Below are 20,317 nucleotides of genomic sequence, written 5' to 3' on the forward strand. Positions count from 1 at the left end.
CCCTGGTTGATATATAATTTTTCTAACAAGGAAATGTAAACTCATTTGGAATAATTACATTCCTCTCTAAAATATTCTCGAGTACCCTGGGCTTCAATAGTCCCTCACCAGGGCTTAAACCATTTTAATCTAACGTTCCCCTTCATTAGCAGAAAAGACAAAAGTTATACAGAAGCTGGTAAGCTGTTTTCTCTGTCATCTCTTACCTTTGAACTGACTTTCTAAAATCGTGGGCCAGTCAACTGCTTCTTCATCATCTGACGTAGCTCGAAAATCAACCAATCTCTCTCATCACAGTAAGCATTTTTTCACAAGTCTCAATTCACTCAGGACTTTACTCTCACATTTTTAAGTTAATAATGGAAAAAATAAAAGACTGGAGCATTCCAGAGGATTATTAGTACAGAACAATTATTTGTCAGCCCTGTGAGTTAAATTGGCTTTAACAGGTCTGGCCTGGCTGGGCCTACGAGCTCAATCACCGTTTGTGACTGTTTCTCTGGGAAAATACATTCCGCATTCTAAACAAGTGACTCAGAAAGAAATTTCTAAATGACATCTTCGCATGCTGGACTGCCTACTTTTGCTCATACCACTCCCCCTTCCCTCCTAACAAATTTAAGAATTTAGCTTCTGAATCAGCCACACAGTGCAAAAAAACTATTTCTCCATATTCAGACAAAATATATATTCTATCACCTTTTGTTCTGGAATGCACAAAAAGCTTTCAACAAAAATGTCCTATGAATTCCTACCACAGCAAATGGGCCAATTTAGCAATTCTTACTAGCTGGCTATCTTTGATCTCATTTCCCCTTTTGAGAGACCAGTTGCCAACTTAACGTTCCTTTGTTTGATTTCCTTTTTTGGTTGAGTTTCTTTTCTCTTTTGATTTGGCAAACTTAGTAACACAGGCAAAGTTATCATATTTCTGTTTACAGAAGGCAAAGGAGTGTAAATCTAAGTGCAGAAATGCTTGACTGGAAGGGTCCTGCCTTATTCTCATACTTTCTGACCCTCAAGATCCTAGTTGTTTGAGGCAGACCTTGCGACTTTAATTGGGTTTCTGGGATTAGCCAGAAAGACCTTGGATTGACCACAAAATAAACCAAAATATTTTTTGATAGCCCCAGCACCAATTCAGTTGCTTCAGGAATAACCAAAATGAAAATGTCTGAACTTTGCAGGAAAAAAACATGAAAATATATCCTTGAACACACTTTGAAACAAAACTTGCAAACAAAAATCAGCAGATCTGTGGGCAGCTGGCTCTGATTCTCTCACACCTTTCACACCTCAGGGCAAGGAAGTAAGACTAATGGTCTCCTTTTTCCAGGTGCCGCTTTCAAACCATTACTCCCCAATGTTCTTGGGAGAAAATTCCTTTTAGGTCCCTGTAAATAGACCTGCTCTGCTTTCAGCCTGCTCTTCCACTCTCCACAACTATGTCAAAATGCCAACTCTTTCCCCTGTGTTCTCTTCACTTCTCAGCAATTGAAAATTGAAGATGGGTACTCCCCCCAACTTCTATGAAACCCACAAACCACTGGCGTCAACCTCCCACTCCTGTACCTTAGCGATACCATTCCTCCTCTATAATGCTGACTCCTCCACCTGTGCCCTGCAAACCATCCCACAGCCCTTTTCAAAGCCACTCTTTTCTCTAGATTTAATTGTTCCTCTTAAATGGATCCTTCTTATCAACATTTAAGCTTGTTCATGTCTCTCCATCTGACAAAAGGAAACCATCCCTGCCTCTCATTCTCCTCCGGTTATGTCTTGTCCTTCTCCAGCCCTTCATAGTCAACTCCTTGTAAGAGAGGTCAGCCTTTTCTACTTTCTTGTCTCTAGCTGGATTAGCCGGGCATCTCCAATACTCCCTAGAAACATATCTGTCTACGAACACCAGTGACTTCAATGCCTTTTCAGTATTCATCTAACATAGTGGTCCTTCAAATAAGGGCAATTTTGCCCCAAGAGGACATTTGGCAATGTCTGGAGATATTTAGTTGTCACTACTGGGGAGGGGGTTCTATTGACATTAGAGGCCAGGGATGCTGCTAAACATCCTACAATGTGGGGGACAGCCTCCCCACAACAACGAGGAATCTGGCCCAAAATGTCAGTAGCACTGAGGTTGAGAAATCCTGGATTTCTGCAACACCTGAAACTGTGCCCTGCTTTATCTGAGCTAGGCTTCTGTCCCTGCTACTCTCCAGATTTCTCTCATACCTCTCTGGCTCATCTCCTTTCGTAGCCAACTACTGATCCCTGAGTCACTGTCCTTGTTCCTTAGAGATTTAAGCCTTCACTGTTACTTCTCCAATATATTACCACTGACATAGTTCTTGGGCATGTCCATATCCACATATGTTATCCTTCCAACACCCTTTCCTTGCAGCTGCACTCTGCCTTGGCCCCTCATTCCAATACTCACATCCCAGGCTTCATCTTTACCAGTTACTGTACCTCCCCCTCAATTATAAATATATGATGCTTCAGCTACCACCTCCTATTTTTTCCAATTCATTCTCTTCAATACTCCAACTTTAAAAAGTATCAAACACCACTAGGATCTATATCCACTGATCCTATGGCCCCACTACCTCATGTCCATGGTCCTCTACTCTCTTGCAAACACCCTGTAACTCTCTTACTTATTCCTGTCTTGCTTTGAAGAACTGGCTTGAAGGAAACCCAGAATTGGCAAAATCAAACTCTTTGCCTACTCCACACCTGCTCCCCCAAGCTGGACTTGAATGGGAAAAGCACACAACCGTTATGACCACTAACCTTGAGCTGGCTCTTATTGCAGGCAATCAAATTACGTTCCCCAGTGCATTCGCTCTCCCACTCTTTCAGATAACTGTCTCATCCCTTCTCCTCTCTCTTTTGATCTCTTCATCCGCTTTTCCTTCCTCAATCTTAGCTAATGCCTTGCTTCCCATTCCATTGGTAAATGAAAAGCAATCAAGAAAAAACTTCAGCAATCTCCTATTAGCAAATCTACTATACTCATTCCCCCTGTGTCCCAGTACTCTGGCTTCCCTCCTACTTCTAAGAATGAGCAGTCCCTGCAGCTATGGCCAAGCCCTCCACTTACAGACCAGATTCCATCCTCTTCTTGCCCTCTCAAGGACATCATTTCAGAAATTCTTCCCTCTCACTCCTGCATCAGATTTTTTCTCCCTACTGGACTGTTCCCACCACCTTACAAACAGTAATTCCTGCCATCATTAGACTAATTAAATAAACCCTCTTCACCTTAATACCCCTTACAGATACTATCCCCCTTCTCTGCATTTTTTTTTTTTTGCATTCAGCAAAAAAAAAAAAAAAAAGAAATTGCAACTGTTATCTAAATTCCATGTTTCCAATTCCTCTTCTCCCATTCTGTTCTGAATCCTTTCTTAATAAGGTTTTGGATCCAACCACTCAACTGAGACCTCTGCTGTCAAGGTTTTCTCCCTCACGCTAAATCCAGCAGTCCGTTCTCCACCATCAGCAGCAGCATTGGTCATTCCTTCCCACTTTACACTTTCCTCATTTGACTTCCAGGCCTTTCTTCATCCCACTCCCCCACCCCCTGGCTCCTCTTTCTTAGCCGCCTTTGCAGATTCTTCCTCACCTCCCGGAGCTGGAGCTGTAAGCACTGCAGTGCCCGGGCTCAGCCCAGCATCTCTTTTTGACTCTGTCCCTCTCAGTGCTGCTCTCCTTTAGTCCCACGGCTTTAGACACCACCTGTGTGCTGACAACTCCCACATTTCTAGTCGGACCCCCCTCTTTAGCTCTTTAACCCCAGACTCGTATATCACACTGTAAACTGACATCTCCACTTGGCTGTCACAAACTTTACCCACCTATAACGGAATTTTGATTTTCTTCTGCATATCCTCTCCTCAGACTGCTCCTTCCACAGTCTTCCAGATTACAGACCTTGGGGTCAACCCTTGACTTCTCTTTCTGGCACATCTCACATCTGATCTGTCAGCAAATCCTACTGTTTCTACCTTCACGACACAGCCAGAATTTGAGTTCGTTTACCACCGTAACTCACACTCAGGACAACCCACCACCAGCTCTCACTTCGATTTCTGAAAACGTTGACCAGGCCCCCTGCTTCTGCCCTGCTCTTCTGTGATGTATTCTCAGCACAGCCAAAGTGATCCCATGAAAACACGGGTCAGTTCAGGTTGCTCCTCCGCTCACAATCGGCCAGTTCGCCCTCCAAAGGCCCACACTCAAATGACCTCCCAGCGCACTCAGAGTAAAACCAGTCTTCACAGAGGCCTCTAGAGTCCCCACATGTACTATGCACCATCTTTCCTTCCACGCAAGCTGTGCTGGCCTCCTTCCATTTCCTCAGACATATCACAAACTCTCCCACGGGGACACCTTTGTTCATGCTGCCTGGAGTGCTCCTCCTCCACATCTCCAAAGAGCTGGCTCCAGCAGCACTTTCACCTGGCACCTTCTCAGTGAGATACGTCCTAAACACCCTATTTAGATGTACCCCACACCCCCCAACACAATCCCTGCCTTATTGTTCTCTAAGGGATTGATTATCTAACATGTTGTACATTTATTTTGTATTTTATGTCTCCCCTACCAAAATACTGGCTCCTCAAGTGCAAGGATATTTTTTGTTTGTTCACTACAGTGTCTACAATAGTAGACACCAAATATTAATAAATATTTTAGTGAATTAATGCCAACTCATCCTTGGGATCACATGTATTTTCAAATAGTTGAGGATAATCAAATCTGAATTTCAAGGAATCAAAAGTATTTTCTGCAAAGCAGTATCTTCCTTCAAAAAGGGAGTCAGTTACACGAAATGCCAATGGTGATACTCTTCAGACCTCCTTCTCTCTGCATAACCACGATGATTAATTAACGGAACATATATTTTGTTCCACTTTAATCCTCATCTTCCTGAGTCTATTTTCTATTTAGTCCTTCTAAATCCTGTGGTTTCTCATCATCGTCCCTGATTTATCCTGTTGTAACCCTAATACTCTTCCGCCAGCCCATTCTTTCTTATTATTTACTCCAAATTTGGTAGAAGCTAAATAACGAAAAACATCCCCAATTGGCATGAGATCAGAGGTGATAAGAATTTCCCAGCTTCTACAAAGCCAGGGAGTCACATATAAACCTCCAGTTCTGGAAAGGCCGGAAAAGGGAGTATTACTAGTGAGTCTCAGATCATAAAACATAATTCCTTAGTCTTCCCTTTCCTTCCATGTATTTCATGTTGACCGCAGCCTGATTTCTATCCGTGGCAAGATCTCCCAGCTTGCTGCAAGCAGATTCGTGGCCACTGGCTCGGAATCCTTTCCCTTACCCCATGTGTACTCAGGCAATCAGGCCCATCTGAGTTTCTGGGTTAGTGCCAACGGAGTGGTGGTTTCTACAAATAGCCTTGACCATGACCTCCCCTACCCCCAACCCCTCAATCCCCAGTTTTTTCCAACTCCTTGGGGCTTGAAATCAACCTGTGTCTGCTGGGCCATGTCTGGCCCTTAGATCTCCTCACTCTTAACCAGACCTGGGATTGGGGGGTGTGGAGAGGGGTGTCTGTGATATCCTGCGTGCAACTACATTGCAGAACAACATTTATCCGCTGCATCGCCATGTGGATAGCTCACCATCCTCAGTGCTAATTGGCCTATTTCTGTAGTCTATACTTCCAAGACTGAACTCTACGAAGTTATCTGGGTTTCTGCTACTTAGTTCCCAGCCTCACTTTGACCGATTACCTTCCCCAGATTCATCACGCACCTAGTCTATTTTCATTCATATCCCAAAATGATAGTCACCATTCACATAGTTCCAGAGCATCTGGCCATGTTACCATTTCCCTGACTAGATCCCCCTTGAACTGCCTGCTTTGAAAATTACAGTGTGATGAACTATACATATCAATATAGTGGAACAGATACTGTTAGAGATAATAGCAGTAATGTTAGAGGGAAAACAACAACATGACAAAATGTTCATGATAAAATGTTTATAAAACAGATACTCATTGTGCTTAAACAAAAAAAAACTGACCCAGGACTGAGATTGTTTCCCACCCTAGCAAGAACACCAAGTTACTGTCCATAACGCCAGCATGTAGCCAGGGCTTTTTCACCTTCACTTACACCCACACATCCACCTTACCTCGGAGTGGGCCTGTGTCATAGTTTCTAGTTTCAACATGTTCCCAGCTCCTCACAAGCTCTGGGCTAACAAGAACACACGTACCTATGTTCACATCTCTGTTCACCCCTTACCATTTGCACATAGTCTGGCTAAACTCATTTGCCTCAGTCTGCAAGGTCGGGGAGGAGCTGGAGAAGAGCAACACAGGTGCACAGGTGACAGGTAATCAATGCACAAGCTCTGTGGCGAGCTAGAGAAGCCACTGGGGGTGGGCTGCTGTCTCCAGGCCACACAGGCAGTTCACACAGCATTTAGTTACTCATGAGGTATGCAGACTATACAGCAGTGCTGGCTTTACCCGACTCGTCACCTTATAGGCACCTGAGCTGCGAAGGAAGACTTCGATGAGCTTGCGACGCCAGTGGCCAAGGCTACTCAACGAGCACTGCTCTCTTAGGCCTTGTTTCAAATGAAAGAAAAACAGAAATTCTGAAGGAAATGAACTAATAATGATAAGCATTTTATTCTCCCTGTTGGCCAAACTCTATAAATACACTCTGTTGTATAAAAACACTAGGCTCCTGATCCTTCTAAAATCTGAACTATTTGAGGATAAGGCCTGAGTAAACACAGACTATGCTTTGCTTTATTTCAGTTCAATTCAGCAAACTGCAGTTGGACTTTCCAAAATGCCAGATGGAAAAAAAAATAGAATATTGAGTTTTCAGCTCCTTTTATTTTTCTTCTCAGTGTTCTTTCTGTTTTCACTTTTGCTTTGCCTTTGGGTGCTTTTTGCTCCCAGGTTTGTAGTGTCACTCCCGTTTCTGATTTTAAAATGTGGTTTGGATCGACTTACCTGATTTTGTCCTGGCATTTGCCCAGTCCTCCTGCCTATATGATGGGAGCCACCCGTTTTCACTGACGCTGTAAACTTCTGCCTACAAGAAGGGCTGCTCTTAAATATAATGCCTGGTTCCCTCAAGCACCCTATTCTCAAGGCACCACTTTCACACATGTTTGTTTACCATGGAGACAGCAGTTTGGGTAGTATCTGTTTACAGTGGAGCTGGGAGAACGCTGGCTACAGTGATGCTCAGGAGAAAATACAAGCAGCTATTTACATGCTCCACAAAGAAGTGGCATGTAATGAGCATCAGATGTGTGAAAATCTATACAGCACAAGAAAATCACAGATTCCCTCCTGAACATGACATGAACACATAATTTGAGAAAGATAATAGCCAGGTCATAGAAATCTGGTATCAACTACACAGAAAGGGAAATAATGGTTAACAGTTTTCAACTCCAACCAATGTGGTCTAATAAAATGACTCTCAATAATTCTTAAAGCATGACATCAAAAAAGGAAAAAAGGTGGGGATTTAGCCTAAGAGTCTCCTTCCAGCTTGGGTATTCTCAAGACTCATTGTTAAAAACCAGTCTCTCAACAGGGTAAATGTATTCTGTGAGCCTGAGTTCTACCTGAGTCATTCTAGTTTAGACTAGCCAGTCTTCAAATGTTGAAAATGAAAACGTGGTAGTCAAGAAGTTAATGCTGAAGGTGGAGAAAGATTACCGGCGCGTCTGCACTGTCTGTGGCAAAGACACTCCTGAGGAATGCCCATCTCCGTCACAATATACCAAAATCTGTTCTTGAGAAAACTACTGTTATTTTCACAAAGGGATTTGGTTGGAAACTATATAAGTGTTTACCAGGCACACCCACACCTCGCTGCACACAGCATTTTTTTAGATTAGTTATGTTGCTGAAAGATATGTTGCTTTTAACAAAAAGCAGTTAAAAAATAAAACAAAAAAAGGGGCAGCTCCATGAGTTTGTACCAGTATCATGCTCAAATGTGAAATGTCTGTGTCAATTCTGCTTTTAGGCTCTAACTGCAAAAATCAGAAAAACCACAAAACTGCTTTGTTACTTTAAGATGCAGGAACATTGGCGGGCATTCACAATTTTCTTTTAGCGAAAATTGTACTGACTATAATAGGAAAGTCATTGAATACTATGTCTTTCTATTATATCCAGGTGCTTTTCACAGTAGGCAATCTGCTAGTGCACCACAGGAGTCCCCACTTTGAAATAAAATGGCATCGGGGACATAGTTTTATGAGCTATCCCTTTTCAGTCCAGAGCACTGTCTAGTTTCCTTACTCTTGGCTGAAGTGAGCAGGCAATCCATAAAGAGTAAGTGAGGAGAGAAAAACCACATAAGAAGTTTTTTTTTTTTGTCTTTATCAATAATACAATTGTGCTCTGCCAATTACTGGAGAAGAAACTGTATATCACACTTTGAAAATAAACCAAAAAAGTCTTCTGCATTCCTAAAGTGGTAAACAGGCATTTGCAACAGGGACAAAACCCAGTAAATCTAGGTGGATCCTGGCATGTTTTTCCTACACATCTGGTGCGATAATACGGTACATGAGTCAGAGAAACACTTCTTCCCATCCCCCTTCTCCAAATGAGCTTAACATAAAATCTATTTCGTAAGGACATTTCGCACAAGGCATCCTATGTGCTTAATTTTCTTTAAAACAAGGCATTAATAAAATCACAGTAACGTCTAATAAGATTTTTAATTCCTTAAGGGCAGGAACCATGGCTGATCTTTAATGAGTCTAATTTAGTGGGAGCATTTAGTTCCCCTCTTCTTGGAACAACCGATAGAATATTCCTAGCTCTACAAGATACACGCAGGTTATATTGCTGACAGCTCCAGAACGAAAGGGAAAGTAAGTTGTGTCCACCACCAATGACTGGCACTTGTCTGTGTACCTGTATGTGCTCAATAAAGACTCATTTCCAGAGTTACTAACAGCAGAAACTGATAGCAACAGTATCAAAGAATGAAGCAGGAGCTTTGAAAACACGTTGCTGTTTTACTGCTGAATGAGTTCCCACTTGCAATTACACGAGCAGTATAAAGACTAAGCATATGGAGCATGATGCGGAGACATTCAAGTTCAGTAACCTGTTGTTCCCCAGAGACACCAGAGCTTTGAGCACACAGTCAGTGCCACAGTATCTAGGCCAGATCTAGAGCCACTGAAGGAATTCATAAAAAATCTTTTCCCCCCATTTTGTGAAAACCTCTTAACTAACCAAAACAAATTTAAGATAAAGTAGTAGTACTTACAAACTCTGGGGTTCGAAAATCATGCTGACTTTCCAGTGATCCACAACTGGGGACGATTGTCTGTTCAAGGTTTTCCAACACTGAAAATAAATGAATAGATAAATAAATAAATGAAGCACAAACTTTCACTGGCACATATACTCCTCTGCTTTTAAATCAGCAGCACTGGGTTAACAACTACATATAGCATTTGTGGCACATTTACAGGTTTACATTATTTAACACTGTCAGCTATCAAGGATACTCAAAATCTTCGGCAGTTGTTTCACCTGCTGGACAATGTCATGCTTATAGGATATTAGGTCTTAAAATTCTCTAGGCTAGGTCTACCATGGAATATCATTTAGCTTCTACACAGCAACTAAATGTTATAAAAGTCAGGCTAAGTCACACTTTAGCTTACTGATGTTCTTATTTCTCTTACATCTCAGGATACTGACATGGTCATTTGGAGGCATCAATTTTCTGTTTTAGAATCTGTCAGAACAGTAGTATCTGATAGAATATAATGGAAGCCACATAAAATTTTCTAGTAGCTTCATTTAAAAAAAAAAAAAAGAAACAGGCAAAAGTAATTGTAATAACAATTTATTTAACCTATAATACCCAAATTATCACTTGAACATGTAATCAATATAAAAATATTAGTGAAATATATTGCTTTTGTGTACGAAGTCTTAGAAATCCAGTGTATATTTTAAACTCACAGTACATCTCAATTCAGACTAGCTAAATTTTAGAAGCCCAATAGTCATATGTGACTAGTGGCTATTATATTGGACAAGTAGTGTTAGAGGGATAGAGAAACCAAATCTAGAAGGTGGGACATTCTGCAAGATGTTAGTCCTGTCTTGTCAACAAGTTACTAACATGAATGAAAGGAATTGTTCCAGGTTAAAAGACACTGAGAGAACCAAACAATCATTTGTAGTGTGTGGTTCTGGGTTGGATCCCAGTTTAAACAAACTAGATATAAAGGATTGTTTCCCTAACTCAAATTGGGGAGGTTTGAATATAATTTTTGCTATGCAGGAAAATATTCTTAATTAAACAAATGTATAGAGAGTCTTAAATATTTAAATAAGTTTAAATAAAGATTATTTAATGTTTAAATAAATTTAAATAAATATCCCTATTTATCTACAGGTACAGCCTCTTCAACAAGTCAATGACATGAAAAAGGTAGACCTTAGTTAAAGAGTAAAGAGCCCCAAGGGACATAAATTATTAGCAATACATAGGCCTCAACTGGATCCTAACTTGGATAAACCAGCTGTAAAGGACTTATTTTTCAAACTGGGGAGTTTGACTGTGGAACAATTATTTAAATTATAAGAAATTACTTTTGATTTTATTGTGATGTTATCTTGGATTTGTAGTGAGTTTTGAAATGCGTACTAATTTAAAAAAAAAAATCCATTGAAAGCTTTTGTGAAAGAGAAGAAAAAATTCCTTTCAGTGGCCCAAAAGAAGAAATCTCAACAAATATAGGGGAGAATCATAAGAACTCTCTAAGTGATCATTTACAAAACCAAAATATCAGCCAACAATTCAGCCAATTTAGTTACCAAATTGGTTTGGCACTTCACTAACAAATCTTCCAATATCTGGATTAGATTTTAGGTTCACACAGAATCTGTGGAAAAAAATACCTTTATCTGTCCACTTAACTCACATCTTTGTACACTTACGACCTGAAAAATGCCAGTAGAAATGAAAGCACAAACAAGTGATTCTAACTCTTCTGAAAAACTGAGTTCATCTGAGGGACTGTGAAGCAAATCAGGAACAGGAAACAAATGAGGTGAGAAAAGGCTTGCAGAGCTGCAACAAAAGCCGAAATTAAGGTGCTTGCCTCTGAGAACTCTAGGAGGGCTACAACAATCACTGCCGGTCTGTAACACTTAGAGAGCTGTAATGGAATAACTGGTTATTCCAATATCAGAACAACAGTTGTCCAAGATAACTGCAGACCGCCTTTAAAACTTGCTAAGATGTGTGAGAAGAGTGCTCTAAGTGGGTGTCGTGCAGATCAGTTCACATTTGGAAGAAAAGACCTAACCTTTTTATGATATTGAGATCGATATTGAAGAAATTATATCTATGGTATTTTTGATATATTGTTTTTTGGTAGAACCAGCAAACAATGAAACTTAATAGTGCATTTTTTTTACATGAGTATTATAAATCTGATAGAGTGACTTGACTTTGATGTCTTATCTAGATTCGTATATGATTAGATGCCTCGTTTATCTATTACGATAAATCTGATGCCCAATTTATCTATTATGACAAATCTGAGGACAACAGATGGGACTGAGCTGGTATAGTTGATTTTTTCTTTTTTTTTTTTTTAATGAAAAAACAGGCTTAAGATAGTGTGCATTTTGCCTAAAGACAGAAAAGAAGCAAGATGTATTTACCCAGATGTTCTATCAAATTAAAGGTATCTATGCAGCTTGAAAGGGTTTTGAGAGAAAATACAGAACTATTTATAGTTTTGGTTATTCTGCTGGTAATGGAAACTAATAGATACACTGGTTAATATCAGTACAAAAGAGAAACTGTAAATTTGAGTGAATAAAAACAGAAATGGCTTTTTTGAAACATCATCTAGGTAGAACAAAGCCGCAGCTGCTGCTCTCATGACCTAATACAGTACTGAGAAGCAAATGATTTATGATGCTAATATGGTAATTATACTTCCACTACTGAGGGGCTCCAGCTATCATTTTGATGTTCTCATTTCTGGTAAGCTAACACAGCTGAAAAAGTTCGCTTCTGAGCAAAAATAAAATAGTCAAAATTAAGGCAACACTTTGTGGGCTTTTTATTAAAATGGGCAGAATTGGGGGAAAAATTGTGAAAGGGCAAAAATGTTAATTTTCTTGCTTTATAAAAATCATGTTGTTCTTAATGTAATATTTTGAAATGTACTTTTAGTAGTGTCACTGTGCCTCGCTTTATACAACAAAGGTACTACCTTGAATGGCACCATGATTAGTTCATTTAATTTTGGCACTTGAAACATAAAAGGTATTTGGGACCTCTATGTTATCTGTTCATCAAAAGGCTGAGCAGAGAACTGAAAACTAGTTATTCTAATATGATGAAAAAAACCTTGATCTTGACATGTCAATGGAATTTTGTATGGATGCAAAATGAAAGAGCAGTTGAAAGTCAGGTTCAACAAACACTCAAATCCTACTTTATATTTTGCACAGGCGTTGTGTTGTAAGACCCTAGGGATACCAAGAACAACCAGACAAAATTTCCTCTTCTTGAGGAAAGGAATTCAAGACATGATTAATGTTAATTGTGGCATCATTTGTAAGTGCCAAGCTGGATGGATTTATGGAGCACTGTAAGAATACTATCAACTGGATTACCATAGTTATCATATAACAATTAGTAAAAAATGAAAGAAATAAATAGCATGTTTTTAAAACTATCCATATAGTTAGTATAGTGAAATTGAAGGAATAAAGTCCTTGGTGGTACTAATTCTAATTTATTTGGCAGTCCAAAATGAAGGACCCAAAAGAAATATCTAGAGGCCCAGTCATACAGGAACAGCACATAGGGTTAATAACAGCACATAGGAAGTCTCACCAGAGAGGTGCAGTTCACATGATTACTTGCTTAGCATTTAGAAATGGAGTAACTAACACTTATCCCAACTGTAAGTTGATTGAGACATATAAACTGGCTAATAATCATTATCTACAATTTTATAACTTAAACAATCCATTATTTATCAGAAAACACAAAATAACCTCTCAGGAAATTCATAGGTCAAAACCAAAATGTCTGATAAGTAGTACTCTAAGAATAAATATAATCAAATCAGGCATACACTTTATCTAATTTACAGCATCAGCATGGCAGGTGGTTGGGTCCAACTGACTCATTTATTGTGGTGATTGGTTGCCATTGAAATTATCAGAGACAAAGTGAATATATGGAAGAGAGTGGGTAAAAATACAACAGGGCTTGTACAAAGGGCAGTGCGTATGGACTGAGGGGATTGACTGGGTTCAAGTTCTGATTCTGCAACTTCTTGGCTGCGTGATCACAGGCAATACATATTCTCATTTTATTTTATAAAGCTTGTGGTAACATTACTTTCCCTGGTTATCTCACAAAGTTAAGCAAATATACAAATGACAATTCAAAAGCATGATATAAGAAAATAAAGCACTGTATACATATAAATTAAGTTCATGTACACAGACTCGATGTGAAGAAATATAAATGGAAATTTACTGAGTGCATTATTTTGTGTCTGGCACTTCTAAACATCTGATCTTATTTAATCCCATTTTTGTCCCTGTTTTCACAGATGATGAATAATTCAAGGTTGTTAGTTGCCTAAAGTCAACTACTAGAAGTGACAATGAGAATCTGAACCTGTCTGATTCCAAAATTGGACATCTTTTTGAATACATTAATTTGTCTCCTGGGCTGCTGTGAATAATACAAGGGCCTCCTGATGTTAAATACAAGTTGATAAGAAATTAAAATAGCATCGTACGTAAAAATCAAAATAATTAGCAAATAACTGCTTCAGTATATAGTGAGACAGAAATGGAACAGCCTAACACATTTTTGAAAACAAAGGATAAAAAAAATGATGCAGCAGAACTTATTGACATAGCAATCACAATTAGAAGAACTAATGGAAAAGCTCCACAAAATAAACAAACAGATAAAATATTCTGGCAAGTGGCTAAACACATTCATGTGCCAGGGATGGAACTAGACGATATGAGTATAAATACGAAGATGAAGGCGGTACAGAAACTATCCTCAGGAATTCCACGATCTAGTGAATGTACAACTAAAGGAATGTCAAAGGAATGGCCCATATCACCTTGGGAATGAGAACGTGTTCACATATCCAGATGGGGCAGGATATTTAGTGATCTGCCAGGCTGTCTTGTACCTGAAACTCTCTTCTCCCATTTGATAGAAGCCTCTGAAATCTGGATCTCAGCACACATTTGATGTTTGGTCTGAATACTAGCACTTACGAGTCACTATTCTAAAAGCAACCACACACTGAGACCAGAATTTCCTGTCACTCTATGCTTCCCAGATGTCATGCTGGGCCTGCCCAGTCTCACTCCCAACATCACTTACAGCTGAGCCCTCTTACCTCTGCATCATCCTGTGGTAGTTATATTTGGTCTCCAGGTTCCAATATCTCATTTTCTGGTCTTGGTTTGTTTAATAGGATTTACTACATTTTGGTGACAATTAGGTGAGAGAAATCTTACTTTCCATATTATCAAGAGGTTATAAGCCTGTAGATTATAGGCCTTATGATATTACAATGAGATTTAGAGATAGAGCCACTCAGAGTCATTACTAATGCAAAGAATGTTAGTAATAAAACATAAAACACAAAGACAGGAGCATTTCTATCAAGGGTATCACCGACAGCTGTGTTTTACCACACAGGGCGCTGGACTAGAATCTTAAGACCACTACACAGTCTCCCCTGTGCCTCAGGCACATCACTTAACCCTAAATCTCAGTTTCTCCATCAATAAAATGTAGAGTGAAGATAAATGAGAATAAAGTAACTGGGGTATATATAAAAGGAACCTGAAAACTGTTAAGTACCAGACAAATACTACCATTATTTTTACTTCAATCTTTAATAAGTTTTGGCACCTTTACCCTTGTTAGGTACCAATTTTTCCTTCTGACTTTTTTTGCAGGGGAGGGGAGCCAGAGTCTCACTCTGTCACCCCAGCTAGAGTGCAGTGGCATCATCATAAATCATTACAACCTCAAATTCCTGGGCTCAAGCCATCCTCTTGCCTCAGCCTACTGAGTAGCTGGGACTACAGGCGTGCACTATGACACCTGGCTAATTTTTCTATTTTTTGTAAAGACGCGGTCTAGCTCTTGCTGAGGCTGGTTTTGAACTCCTGAGCTCAAGCGATCCTCTTGCCTTGGCCTCCCAGAGTGCAGAGTGCTAGGATTACAGGCATGAGCCACCGCGCCTGGCTGATTCCATTTGAAATATCAAAATGAATTCAAGCATAAAACGGTTAACATTAATTCAACAAATATTTTTGAATGACTGCGATGTCCTAAGCAATGTTGGCTACTTCTTTTTAATGAAAAGAAATGTAAATCAGGATATGTCTTTCCTCACTTTTCTCAATCTGAGTGGATCAATCTCTTATCCCAGTTACTCGCATATAAACTCAATGACTGCAATATTTAAACAAAAAAACATGGCATCTCCTCTAATCATTTCTGGAATGCAAATTCCAAATGCAAATTGGTAGTTTCTATTACAGCTGTCTTTCCCATTTTAAGATGAGAGCTTTCCCTCCCTCCCTGCCCTCCCCCTTTTTTCAGCAGAGAAATTCTACAATTCTACAATTCTACAATTATCACAGCAGAGATAATTCTACAATTATCATTCCCACTTCAGCTACTGTTTCTGAAAGGAAGAATGAAAACAGGTCATTCATGAAGATGTAAAACTTTGTCAGGGTCAAGAAATTTTTGATTCATGGGTGGGGCCCATTACTATACATTCAGCAATTTAGAAAATTAATAAATATTCTCCCTGTATTATGGTAAAAACTGCCTTTCCCTAAAGGTTCCCCCTGTTGTACTTCCCTTCCTGAATAATGTATTATTATCAGTTCAATACCCCAAGCCAGAAGCTGGAGCCACTCTTACCTTTTCTCTTTCCTTTGTGCTCAACATTTTGTCAGTCATCCACTTTTATCATTTTTACTTTCAACCTCATCCTAAGTATCTTAAATCTGAAATGCACCCCCCTTTCTTCAAATTTTTATTTCAATGTCACTGTTTATGTGCCAGGTTAAGTTATCTGCCCCAGCTTCATGCTCCTACAGCATTGTGCATACTTAGGAAAACCTACCACATCACTACAGGCGGGCTCCAAAAACTCAGTCATCGCATTATTAGCTATTAAAACGGTATTTTTCACTTTTGGTCTTCCACTTGGAGTGTAGGAAAGAAAAAAAGAGTGATGATTACAAACAAAATTTGCAGTTTACAGTGAACAGAGTCCCAAATTATCACATCGTAGTTACTTTTTCATAATTGCCCACCACTCCAGAAGATAAAATCTGGGAAAAAGATAGGTGTTGATCTCTCTTATCACACTGTATGGTCATTAATTGTATTTCTTTTCCACTTGTCCATGAGCTCCCAGAGGTAAAGCCATTGTCTTACCCAACTTTGTACCTCCAGAACCTGAAGCAATACCTTGCATATTATAGATGCTCAAAAAAGCATGAATAAAGGAACAAACGATGGAATGAATTATAAATTGTCACTCCAGTAAAGTCACTAATGCTCTTAATTCCTCAGAATGCAATTTAATTGCTTACATAATAAGAGAGTTTTTCTATTTCCAGAAACATACTGCATTGGGCCAACCTGAGATAGATACACACACAAAGCAGGCTAATGATATAGTGTCCCTTCAAGACAGTACTCTTCAAATATTAGAACAATATCTATTAATATAAGGAGGAGGGGCTCAGCCTCCACTCCACTGTGCCCACTGCTCCAGCAACTCAGCGAACAGAAACATGCTCCTACCGGCAGCACAAAACATTCTACGGCAGAACAAAAGAGAGACGGATAGTTTGGTGAGTCCCTTGGGCGTCTAACCCTTCTAGCCCTACCTTAAGTGACAACTCTGAGGATTTCTTTCATCCACAAATATTCCTGAGAAGAGCTTCAGTAAGCACAATTTCTCTGCCTTGTTTCATTTCCATGTTTAGTGTTATTTCAGCTCCTCTTATAAACTGTCTTTCCCTGTTCCCACAACCCTCCTCTGTCCCAACAATTCAGTTCTAAAAATAAAACTAGAAGTTAAACATGTCTCCTTTTGAATTGCTGAAAGCAACCATCACATTATTCATTCCTCAACCAGGTTAGCTAATAGTTTCATGGAAAAACCCAATGTATATTGTAAACCTATTAGATTCGTATTGAATTCATTAATTCATTTACCATCTTAAAAAATGTTTTATTGCAGTAACATCTGTAACAGAATTTGCCATTTTAACCATTTTTAAGTGTACAGTTTGGTGACATTAATTTCATTCACAATGGTGTACAAGCATCACTACTATTTCCAAAACTTTTTTGATTACCCTAGAGACTCTAACCATCAAGCATAATTCCCCATTTCCCCTTGCCCCCAGTCCCTGGTAATCTAACCTTTTTTCTGTCTCTATGAATTTGCCTATTCTAGATATTTCACATAAGTAGAATCATAAAATGTGTGTCCTTTTGTTTCTGGCTTATTTCACTTAGCATAATGTTTTCAAGATACATCCACATTGTAGAATGTATCAGAACTTTGTTCCTTTTTGTAACTGAATAATATTCCATTGTATGAATTATACCAAACTGTGCTTATCAATTCATCTGTTGATGGATGCCTGGGTTATTTCCACCTTTCGGCTATCATGAATAATGCTATGATGAACACTGGCATACAAGTATCTGTTTGAGTCCCTGTTTTCAATTCTTTGGGTGTATACCTAGAAGTGGAACTATTGGGTCACATGGTAATTCCCTGTTTAGCTTTTTAAGGAACTGCTAAAATGTTTTCCACAGCAGCTGCATCATACACCATCAGCAGTGTATGATGGTTCCAGTTTCTCCACATCTTCACCAACAACTTGCTATTTTCTATTTGTTGTTGTTTGCTTTTTTTTTTTTTTTTAAATAACAGCCATCCTGATTCTGGTAGGTGTAAAGTGGTATTGAAGTTTGATTTACATTTCTCTAATGATGAATGATGTTGAGCACTCCTTCATGTGCTACTGGCCATCTGTATACTTTCTCTGGAGAAATGTCTACCTGAGTCCTTCGTCCATTTTTCAATTGAGTTGTCTTTTTGTTGTTGAGTATAGGAGCTCTTTATATATATTGGCTATTAGAGACTTATCAGATACATGATCTCCAAATATTTCTCCCATCCTGTAAGTTATATTTTCACTTTCCTGATAATATCCCTTGATGTACAAAAGGTTTTAATTTTGACAAAGTTAAATTTATTTTTAATTTTTTGTCCAGGCTTTTGGTGTTATAGCTAAGAACCCACTGCCAAATCCAAGGCCATAAAGATGTACCTTTATGTTTTCTTCTAAGAATTTTATGGTCTTAGCTCTTGTATATAGGTTGTTGATCCATTTTGGGTTATGTTTTGTGTATGATGTGAGATAGGGGTTCGATTTCATTCCTTTTGCATGTGGAAATCCAGTTGTCACAGCACCATTTCCGGATGAGACTCTTCTTTCCTCACTGACTGTACTTGGCACCCTTTTCAAAAAATCAACTGGCCATAGATGTGTGGATTTATTTCTGGACTCTCAATTCTATTCCATTGTTCTATGTATCTATCCACATGCCAGGACCACACTTTTTGAGTGTAGCTTTATAGTAAGTTTTGAAATCAGAACATATGAGTCCTCCAACTTTGTTCTTTTTCAAAATTGTTTTGGCTATTTGGGGCCCCTTACAATTTCATATGAAATTGAGGATCAGCTTTTCCATTTCTGAAACCTTTACCATTTAATAAACAGATGTTTAAAAATTTAGATTTAATATTAAAAATAATCACATACCAGTAGAGTGATGTCATTTAGTTTTTCCAATTTGGTATTGATTTTAAAAGCTTGGCTTAGACAGTTGATATTCTATGAAGGACAAATGGCACTAATTTTAGAAACACGTCCCAGTAACATCCTGGAAAGCTATCACCATCGCTTCACAGTCCAACTGGTTCAGGTTTCCTAAGACCCTCAGGCTTCCCAGTTGAACATTATCCTGAGTTTGTAATTGACTGTGGCTCAGCTGAAACTTGGTTGTAATCACTGACCTGTCGGTTCCCAGATTATAATGATTGTACATGTCCTGGGGATGAAAGAAGACACCACTCTTAAATTCTTATTGTCTTTAAATTCAAAGCACATGAGTCATAACACCATGCTGAACCTACCAGAGCAGACCTGATTTCAAAACCAGTTTTTGCAGCCTATGAGGAATCAGAACACAGAAATAAAAGGGAAAGAACACTATAGGTCCACATTCTCTTCTTATCCCTTTGATGCCAAAACCTTGTGTTTCAGAATTCAGAATTTTTCAGAATTAAAAAAAAAAAAATAACTCTTACACATATATATTTTCTCCCTTACTAATGCACTCCCCATGGGGTCTGGAAACGGCACCCCTTAATCAAACACATTCAGATTTTGCCGCCAAACATACAAATATTCACTCTGAGAGATAAATAAAAATATAAATAGTTTTGTGTTGGCTGAAGTCAGATTTCTTCATCAAAGGGTTCAGCTCTACCAGGTTTTATAACCAAATGAATTAACAAAAAAATTTTTTTCCAGGCTTCTTTGGATGTCTGAATTGTAAGGAATTGTGAACCTGTAACAACTGAGAATGTATTTAACACCTGGTAACAGAAGAACTCAAAACCCCATTACAGCAGCTTGTCATATACACACAGAGCAAAGGACTAGCCAACTACCTCAGAACAAAAGACTAATTGACTGGGAGGAGGAAGGACCCCATAGATTGTCATCTCCCTTCATCATCTCAGGAATTGAGTATTTACCAAATCAGTATTTCCTCCCAGTAATCAGCTACAAATAAACCCTAACCAAGAAAGTGAATCCTAAATTTGGATGAAAGGAAAATCAGAATTGATATACTATTTTTAATTATCAAATTAACAAAAAATAGTTATTAATACCTAATATTAGCAAAGATGCTGGGAATATACACACCTGTTGGCACTATCAGGTGGTATGAGCTTTCTGGGTGGCAATTTGGTAAATATAGCAAAACCTTTAAAATTAGTCTTACCCTTTTATCTTATAGTTCTCCTAGGAATAATACTTGTTTGCTAAATCAATTAAGATACAGCTATATGACGGTATATAATGCAAATATTTAAAATAATTTATAGAAGAATATTCATGACA

General features: G+C 38.8%; 1 protein-coding gene across 1 annotated transcript in view; it reads right to left on the reverse strand.

Moving 5' to 3' along the window:
• The window catches only part of ANO6 (anoctamin 6), a 187,239-nt gene that overhangs the window by 99,895 nt on the left and 67,027 nt on the right, over positions 1 to 20,317 (reverse strand). The window contains exon 2 of the mRNA XM_012638508.1: positions 9,303 to 9,382. Within this exon, the coding sequence (XP_012493962.1) occupies positions 9,303 to 9,382 (80 nt within the window). The remainder of the gene's footprint in view (positions 1 to 9,302; positions 9,383 to 20,317) is intronic.

Source organism: Propithecus coquereli, unplaced genomic scaffold, assembly GCF_000956105.1.
Source record: "Propithecus coquereli isolate 6110/MARCELLA unplaced genomic scaffold, Pcoq_1.0 Scaffold13, whole genome shotgun sequence".
Lineage (NCBI taxonomy): Eukaryota > Metazoa > Chordata > Mammalia > Primates > Indriidae > Propithecus > Propithecus coquereli.